The 9,438-nt window shown below is 47.4% G+C and overlaps 1 protein-coding gene across 1 annotated transcript; it reads left to right on the top strand.

The window, feature by feature from the left end:
* Positions 1–6,447: 6,447 nt before the first annotated feature.
* On the top strand, positions 6,448–7,209 carry LOC109705881. The gene is made up of 2 exons (XM_020226664.1): positions 6,448–6,813; positions 6,883–7,209. Exons 1-2 carry the CDS (start codon positions 6,448–6,450, stop codon positions 7,207–7,209), a joined length of 693 nt encoding a protein of 230 aa, XP_020082253.1.
* The last annotated feature ends 2,229 nt before the right edge of the window (positions 7,210–9,438 follow it).

Genomic DNA, 9,438 nt, shown 5'->3' with positions numbered 1-9,438 from the left:
GATTACTTTGGCCGAAAATGGGATCATACCTAATCCCATACGATTAAGAAAATAAGATTTGAAGCGCTTCAAATCTGATGTTTTGTTTGTGATTGAAATGTTTATTTCTTGTTACTTCATTCACATTAGTAACTTGTTACTTCATTCGCATTCGTATCTTACTGTTTTGTATGTTCTTTTTGTGTAATATTTGGTTACATGAATTGAATTAATTAATGTCGGTTTCTATCTGTTATATAGTTCATAGTCAATATTGTTATCTACGTACTTGGCTTTTTTATTCTTATATTGTATGCGTTATCAATTCAAGGATCAACAAATGTTGAAAATCCAATTTTTCTTTAATTTTATTTACAGATTTATAAGAGGTGGTGACGAGATTTTGGCAGGTCATTGGCGATATATTAAATCAAGTTTAAGAATTTAGATATATTTTGAAAACTTTACATTTAACTGAATGTGGAAATGACAAAAAACACTATTATCGTGTTTTGTTCTTTGGTTGTGTTGGGTGATTGTATTACTTATATATGATGGTTCAGTCTTACTTATATATGTTGATCCAAACTTCTTTCTGTTGTGAGAGACACAATTCGATGCAAAATGTAGGATTTCTGCTTGTTGATCTGTGGTTTGTTTGTCCCAAATTTTATTTCGTTTTGAGATGATTAAATTAAAATTAAAGGTTAAAAGTTAATAATGAGAAATAAAATTAACTATAGGTTATTTCTTTAGCAATTTATACTAAATCAATAATATCTATATCTACCAATTAGTTTTTTTAAAAAATTAATTTTATATTAGAAAAATGGTGGCGACAATAGTCGCCACCATAAAACTAGTCATAAGTAGCGGGCCACTAATTATCTAACTTTTAGTGGCGACAAATTATCGCCACCAAATATCCTGGTCCAGATCCATCGGGGTTTTAGCTGCGACGGAATGTCGCCGCTAATATATCGCGGCGACGACATGTCACCGCTAATTATCTAACTTTTAGCGGCGACCTGTTGTCGCCACCAAATAGTTTTAGCGAAGGGGTTTTAGGCGGCAGCATGCGGCGACGGATTGTCGCCGCCAAATCGTTTTCCGTGGTGACATTATTAGCTATGGTGGCGACATTTGTCGCCACTAAATTTTGTACTTGTAGTAGTGCTCTCTTTCCCTCATTTTCCTCTCACTTACACCCTCTCTCTCTGTCACGTCCCGACGCCGCTACCAATTTGGTCCGGTTCGGGGCGCGTCGAACAGACGCCGAATGGACAGCACCTCCCCTGTCCGCCCAAGGCTAAGCAACGAGATCATGTACAAAAATTTATCCAGGAGAAGAAATCTAATACATACCGCAACCTTAGGACGAAAACGTTCGGGAAGGGTTCTCAAAATTTTTCTAACAATTTTGGAGTCCGGAATCTTCTCGCCTAAGTTAGCACACGTGTTTACAATGTCTTGCAAACGAGTATAATACTCGGTAAAGGATTCATGTTCTTCCATACGTATAGAATCAAATCTACTTGTAAGCATTTCTAATTTTTGAATCTTTACCAAGCTTGTACCCTCATGTGTAACTTGCAAAGTGTCCCAAATTTCTTTGGCGGTTTCACACGCCGAAACTCGAGAAAATTCGGTTTGGTTTAAGGCATTAAACAAAGCGTTGATACCCTTTTTGTTGAACGAAGATAGTTCGTTTTCGTCTTTCGTCCACTTATTTCTAGGTTTGGACGCGATAACATTCTCGACAACTTTGGTAGGATGTTTCCACCCGAATTCAACGGCTTGCCAAACCCACTCATCGATGGCAATAAAAAACGCCCTCATACGGACTTTCCAATACGCGTAATTAGTGCCATCAAAGAGAGGGGGTCGATTAATGTTATCGCCCTCGGCCATGAATTACAACCTATACCCGCTCTGATACCACTTGTAAGATATGGATCCCGAGGATCTAAAAGGTAAATAACACCTAAAGGGGGGTGAATAGGTGTAAATGGCTAAAACACAAACTCTCGATGCGAATAAAATAAAATAGTGGAAATTTAAAAAATAGCACACCGAGAAGGTGGGAAAACTCCAATTTGGAGAGAAAAACCCACGGGACTGATCAGACGAAGAAATCCACTAAGAATACTTGAGTACAAATGATTCAATGAAAATACACGACTCAATTTACCGAATCCTCGTTGTAGATTGTCTTCGCTGGTCCACGATCGCTTGGAATCCTCCAACCGATCACGCCGCAAGTCCTTGCCGCGTGAACGCCTCGACTCCTCGATGCGTCCACCGAATCCTCGGCCTCACACACGATCCACATGCAACTCCTCCGTCCGGAGCTCGTAGAGTAGACGATTTGTGGTTATTAAAACTTAGAATAGCGTAAGCGATGAGGGTTCACGTTCTAATCATCCATCAATTCTCGAAGAAATTCTCAAGTTAAAACCTAAGAATCAAGTCGATGGTTGATAATCCGAAACTCGTTATAAAGATCGAATCATGAAAACAAGTTTCTAGGGTTTTAGAAAGGTAGAAATTCTAAGCATAATATCATATGATGACCCCCATGGCTTATTTATAGGTTTAGAAGACTTAGAAGTGGACTAGTGTAAGGAAGTGAATTCTCGAAATACGAGGATTAGACTTCGACTAGAACCGACCAATTGTCGAGTGTGTAAGCTTCGGAAAGTCCGAAGGTGATTATAATGCATAAAGTGCATTGAGGAAAGGTCCGCGAGAGCACCAGTGCAAAACTTGCACTGGAGCAGAAATGCTCTCGGGGACCGGTCCCTGACAGGGAGGGACCGGTCCCATCAGGCTGTTCTGCGGGGGTCTCTGATGAGACTGGTCCCCGACAGTGAGGGACCGGTTCCCGAACGTTGGCCCAGCGAGAGAAGCCGAAATTTGGTTAAGTCCCGAAAGTATTGCTCTCGGGAATCGGTCTCTCGGACAAGGACCGGTCTCCCAGGGACCGGTCTCTCAGGCAAAGACCAGTTCCCGAACGCGAAAACCCCTCTGCTCGAAATGGCAGCCTTCGGGGACCGGTCCCTCACTGCGAGAATGCCCAGAGAGGGCTGGTTTGAAGGATGAAAAGTTGAGGGGGCTGTTTGCAAAATAGCCTTTAATAGAGGTGGGGGACCCTTCTCTCCCTCTCAGTTGCTCTCGCTCCCTCTCTCACACTCTTTCCTCTCTCTCTCTAGGAAGAAAAGAAAGAGAAAGAAGAAGAAGAAGAAGAAGAGGAAGGAAAAAAGGAGAAGAAAGAAGAAGAAAGAGAAGGAGAAGACTAAGAAGAAGAGGAAGATCATCCTCTCCCTCTCTCCCTCTAGCTTAAAGCCTTGTATAGAGGTAAGCTTCAAACCCATCCATGGTAGATTTCTTGAGATTGGGTTTTATGACTTAGAGATGGATCGAATGGAACCTAGAGGAGAGGAATAGATGGTTCGGGCTCGCAATCGAAGCTCGCACCACGGATTTCTACCTCGTTGCCATTCTAGGGCATAGAATTGGGATTTTTGGAAATCTAGGGTTTTGATCTAGTTTAATGGGTCGCAAACCTAATTGCTAGGTCGCGGAACGCGTCGGCGAAGACGGTTTCTCGATCCGACGAGCGGGTGCGAAGAAATCGCCAAATCGGGTACTTGAGGGCTCGCTTCGCCCCGAGGAGTTGAAGCGGCGTGCAAAGACCGCAGTGTCGAGTTTTCTATCATCGTGGCATCGCCAAGAGGTGGGTTGTGAGACCCCAGATAGTCCTATATATGAGATATAATAGGGCTAAACTCTTAACCCGGCTTAAGCATTTTGGGTGGTGGCAAGGCCCAAGAGGTTAAGAGAGTTAAGCGTGCTAGGACGGGAGTAGTCCTAGGATGGGTGACCCCCTGGGAAGTTGGGGCGTCACATGGGTGGTGTCCATCCCGAAGCAATCGGGCTTCCTTCTATGTCTTAGTACATTTTGATTCTGCATCTTGTATTATTGCATTATAGGATAATTGTGCATTGCCTTTCCTTATGCTTTCCTTGATGATATCATAGCATGTATTGGATACTTGACATAGTAGCGGATCGATAAGGATTGGGTCGAGACTTGTGAATCCTATAGTGCAGAGAAAGAGATGGGCTCGACGGTTGGTCTAATGTTAAACAATGAACGAGTGGCATTTAGTTGATAATAAGCAAAAGAACAAATGACACATATGAGTCGTAGAGTATGTGCAACCCATGGACTATATGATGATTGTAACCCTAGAGGATAGGGTATTCTCGAGACGAGGATTGGATCATGCTCACGGTCTATTTTTAAATCTTGTGATGGAAGCCCCACACAAGTAGTGCGCTCCGGAGTTGGTCACGTGGGATTGCCTATTTTGGGTTCCAAGGGATTGCCTATTTTGGGCCCCGGCAGACGGTCTCGGTTCGTAGTGCGAGTTGACCCTCCCTACCTTCGAGATGGCTAGTGAGCAGTAGGCTCCTTCAGGGAAGCCACGAGATTAAGAAATGAGTGAATGAGATTGATGAACGAGTAAATAACTTTACCTTTGGACATGATAATGGGTTAGTTGTTTATCTATTTCATTGTACATGCATTCATATAATCATGATTGGGCATAGTAGCGTAGCTTTATTTCTGTCATTTACCACTTTCCTTATCTATCTATCTATCGATTATCTACTTTTGCCTGCTTGGACCTAGTGGGGAGATCGGCGGAGTCGGCGGCCGAACCCACTGGGAACTAAGGAAGTTAGTTCTCACCCCCATTTTTACTACAGGGCCGAGCGCGAGTTCACACGGCGAGGATCGCGGTAAAGGCCTAGCGCCCTAGTTGCACTAGCTATCCACCCCTTTTGCATTAGCTTTACCTTTTTATTATGTTTGAGAGTAGATGATGTATAGGGTGAGGTTTGAGAGATTGTACTTATATTTTGGAAGAATGTTAAAGATGTAATTAAATGTATTGAGTTAAATGAATGCAATAGGTAGCATCTTCTCTCTTTATGTACTTGTATATTTTCATACTTGTATCTTGCTCTCGTTTTGTTAGCACTAGTGGTGCTTCTCGATCGTGTATTTATAATTGATTCCTGGGTAAATTCTTATACATGATCTGTTGGTTAGCCTTGGACGGACAGGGGAGGTCATGTCCGTTCGGCGTCTGTTCGATACGCCCGGGCCGGACCAAATTGGTAGCGGTCGCGGGGCGTGACAGATAAAGTGGTATCAGAGCACCAGAGCAAGTAAAGAGAGAGTCTAGGATGACCTAGGAGACCCTAGGCTGGTAAACCCTAAGGTTATAAGGACGTGTGTTAGTGTGAACCCATGGCGGTGGTGGAAGTTGATCGATTGGGTCGAAGTTGATGTCATGTCTCTAGCCGTGAATAGAGACGGATCCAAGTGATACTAGTTTCTCGGCTCGTAGTGGTTGTATCAAATTGCTTAAAGTTAATGATATTGGAAAAGGTTTATATGCTTCAAGTTTATGGTCTAAATAGCTAAGTTTCTCTCTTTTGTATACTTGTATGGATTTACTTGTATCGCTTGCTCTTGGTTTTGCAGCACTGTTTGTGCTTCGCTATCGTTGTTGCATTGATCATGTATGATTACAAGTGTTGATCCTGGGGACTTGTGTACATGATCTCGTTGTTGAGCCTAGGGCGGGCAGGGGAGACTCTGCCCGTTCGGCCTCACGCCGCCGCCCTCGAAACGGACCAAATAGGTACCGTCCTTCGGGTAGTGCGGTCGGGGTGTGACAGGTGTGGTATCAGAGCGATTTAAAGAGCAAGCAAAAGAGAGAGTCTAGGATGACCTAGGAGACTCTAGGTTGGTTAACCCTAAGGTTATAGGTGCGTGAGTGCGACGTGAACCTATGACGCGGCGGAAGCTAACTGATTGGGTTTGGAGTTGGTGTTGAGGCTCTAGTTATGGCTAGAGATGATCTGAGTGGTATTAGCTTTTGGCTTAAGGCGATTGTGTTGGCGGCTGACAACACTATGCCGAAAGTCAAGAACGAGTACACTTATAAGCTACCGCCTGATTGATGCTGTTTAATCGCTTATATTTCGCAAATTGCGACGACGATGTTGTTGGTTAAGTAACTAACCAACTGCTTGCGTTTCAGGGCCAATGGCACCAAGGGGACGCCCTAGGACGAGATCCACTCCGGCACTGCCTCCTGAGGTACCCAAGCAGGCTGAGCCGAGTGTGATCGATCGGCTGCAAGCGCAGGTGACGGCGTTGACCGATGTGGTGCAGCGCCAGGAAACACGATTCGAGCGGCTCCAGGAGTTATTGGAGCAACAGGCTGCGGCGGCGGCTGCGGCGGCAGGTCTAGGCCGCGGTCCGCCTGCGCCTTCGGTTCGTGCCCCTGATGCGGCCGAGGGTGTGGGTGGCGTATCGGTTCCGGTGGCGGCGCAACCCCCACCGGTGGATATTCCTCCGACGAGTTGAGCTCTCCTACGCCCGTGATGGCGGCTGAGGAGGCGGAGCGTGAGCGTGGCTATGTGGCGCTCACGAGGTTCACGAAGTTTCACCCACCTACTTTCGATGGAGAGGTGGTGGATCCGGCGACGGTAGAGTCTTGGCTGACGGCTATGGAGACTCTATTCGAGGACATCTTCACCTTGGAGAAGGACAAGGTGAATCTAGCCGCTCATTGCTTTGAGAAGCGGGCCAGGACTTGGTGGAAGAGGGTCAAGCGGGACCGACATTCGGAGCTTCCCCCGATCGATTGGGCAGAGTTCCGCAGGCTGCTATTCGCTGAGTACTTCCCCGACAGTGACAAGAGGAAGATGCGAGAAGAGTTCCGCAAGCTCAAGCAGGGCAATCGCACGGTTCGGGAGTACGAGCGGGAGTTCACACATCTCCTGAGCTGCGTCCCGGACGTGGCGACATCCGAGCAGGACCAGGCGGATTGTTTTGTTCGAGGACTCCAGCCCGGAGTGTTCAAATTGGTGCATGCCTTCAAGTTCCACACGTTGGCGGAGGCATTGGACCGTGCGCTTTGGGTCGAGCACGGGAACGCTTGCGAGCGTAAGGACCGTGAGGCGCTCGACAAGGACAAGGACAAAGGCAAGAAAAGACAGGGCGGTGATTCGGGGGGACAGTTTAGCTCCAGGAGGCCCCCGAAGTATCCACGCTCTCAGTCCAAGGGCCGTGGTACAGAGCGGTGTGTCTTTTGTGGTGGAGACCACCGGCCGGGTGCATGTGACCAGCACCGAGGGAGGTGATTCAAGTGTGGGCAAGCGGGACATGTTATCCGCGACTGTCCTCAAGGAAGAGCTTCGCCCGCTATGTCGACTGCATCGGCCCCGGCAGTTCCAGCTCACTATGGCTTTGCCCCTCCTGCGGCATCTATGGGGCGAGCAGCAGTGCCACGCCTACCAGAGCCTGCACGATCTACACCGAGCCGGAGGATGTACGCCGCTCCAGTGCACATTGAGGAGCCTTCAGAGGCCGACCAGCGCAACGTTGTGGCAGGTATCATTTTGGTTAAAGGCATTCGAGCAAGAGCTCTATTCGATACTGGTGCATCACACTCATTCATTAGTCGATCATTCGCACAAACACATGATATCGAGTATCGTCTAGGGGAGCATGTTTGGCGTGTTGAGGGCCCCGCTCGATCATTTATGGTTAGGAAGCGATGCTTGGCATGTCCAGTGCAAGTGAATGACTGGGTTATGCCGATCGACTTGTTGGTGCTCAAGAGGTTGAAAGAATTCGACATTATATTGGGCATGGATTGGCTCTCGAAGTACTATGTGTCGATCGACTGCCCGACTCGAGTTATCACATTTTGGGAGCCGGGTCAAAGAGAGTTCACTTATCGAGCTTGCAAGAGCTCGTGCTTTGCCGCGATGGTATCGGCGACGAGAGCGAGAAAGTTGGTGAACAGCGGTTGCACAGCCTATTTGGCGACCGTTGTAGAGATTGATCGAGTGGTTCCGACCCTCGAGGAGTTGGCGGTTGTGCGGGAGTTCCCCGATGTATTTCTCGCGGAGTTACCGGGTATGCCACCAGACCGGGAGATCGAGTTCATGATCGATGTGGTTCCCGGGACAGCGCCGATTTCTAAGGCCCCGTATCGCATGGCGCCGGCCAAGCTAAGAGAGTTGAAAGATCAATTACAGGATCTTCTCGATAAGGAATTCATTAGGCTGAGCGTTTAGCCGTGGGGTGCCCCGGTATTATTTGTGCGAAAGAAAGATGGATCTTTTCGACTTCGCGTGGATTACCGCGAGTTGAACAAGGTCACGGTGAAGAACAAGTACCCCCTACCTCGTATCGATGACTTGTTTGATCAGTTGTAGGGGTCGCAAGTGTATTCAAAGATTGATCTTCAATCCGGTTATCACCAGTTAAAGATCAAGCCGGAAGATGTTCAGAAGACGGCGTTTCGCACACGCTATGGACACTACGAGTTTACGGTGATGCCATTTGGGCTTACCAATGCCCCGGCAGCGTTCATGAGCTTGATGAACCGAGTGTTCCAGGGATGCTTAGACCGATTTGTCGTGGTCTTTATAGACGACATTTTGGTGTACTCGCGTAGCGACGAGGAGCACGCGGAGCATTTGCGCACGGTACTTCAAATCCTTCGGGAGAAGAAGTTATACGCAAAGCTAAAGAAATGCGACTTTTGGCTCAGGGAGGTTGCATTTCTCGGGCACGTTATTTCCGAAGGCGGTGTTTCAGTTGACCCGAGGAAAGTTGAGGCTATTAAGAATTGGCCGCGCCCGACGAATGTAGCTGAGGTCCGTAGCTTTGTGGGCCTAGCAGGTTATTATCGACGGTTTGTGGAGGGGTTCTCAAAGATTGTGACTCCACTTACCCGTTTGACGCAAAAAGGCACCAAGTTTGTTTGGGGTGATGATTGCGACCGGAGTTTTAAAGAGTTGAAGCAAAGGTTGACTTCGACTCCGGTGCTTGCCCTACCGGTGCAGGGACAAGACTATGTCGTCTACAGTGATGCTTCTTATCTGGGCTTGGGGTGTGTGCTGATGCAGAACGGGAAGGTTATTGCTTATGCATCCCGTCAGCTAAAGAGCTACGAAAAGAACTACCCCATTCATGATTTAGAGTTGGCGGCGGTGATCTTTGCTTTGAAGCTTTGGAGGCATTATCTATATGGTGCTCATTGCGAGATCTACACCGACCACAAAAGCTTAAAATATTTGTTCACCCAGAAGGAGCTGAATATGCGACAGCGGCGGTGGTTGGAGCTGCTTAAAGATTACGATGTTGATATTCTCTACCAACTCGGGAAGGCGAATGTAGTCGCTAATGCGCTTAGCCGGAAGTCTGTTGAGAACCTAGCCTTGTGGGTGTCACGCCCCGCCCCGAAACCACTACCAATTTGGCACGGTTCGGCCGCGGCGAAGGACCGCCGAACGGACAGCACCTCCCCTGTGCGCCCAAGGCTCAACAACAGGAATGTGTACAAGAATTTACCCAGG

The sequence above is a fragment of the Ananas comosus genome, unplaced genomic scaffold, assembly GCF_001540865.1.
Source record: "Ananas comosus cultivar F153 unplaced genomic scaffold, ASM154086v1, whole genome shotgun sequence".
Classification (NCBI taxonomy): domain Eukaryota; kingdom Viridiplantae; phylum Streptophyta; class Magnoliopsida; order Poales; family Bromeliaceae; genus Ananas; species Ananas comosus.
This window is presented reverse-complemented; position numbering and strand designations above follow the sequence as displayed.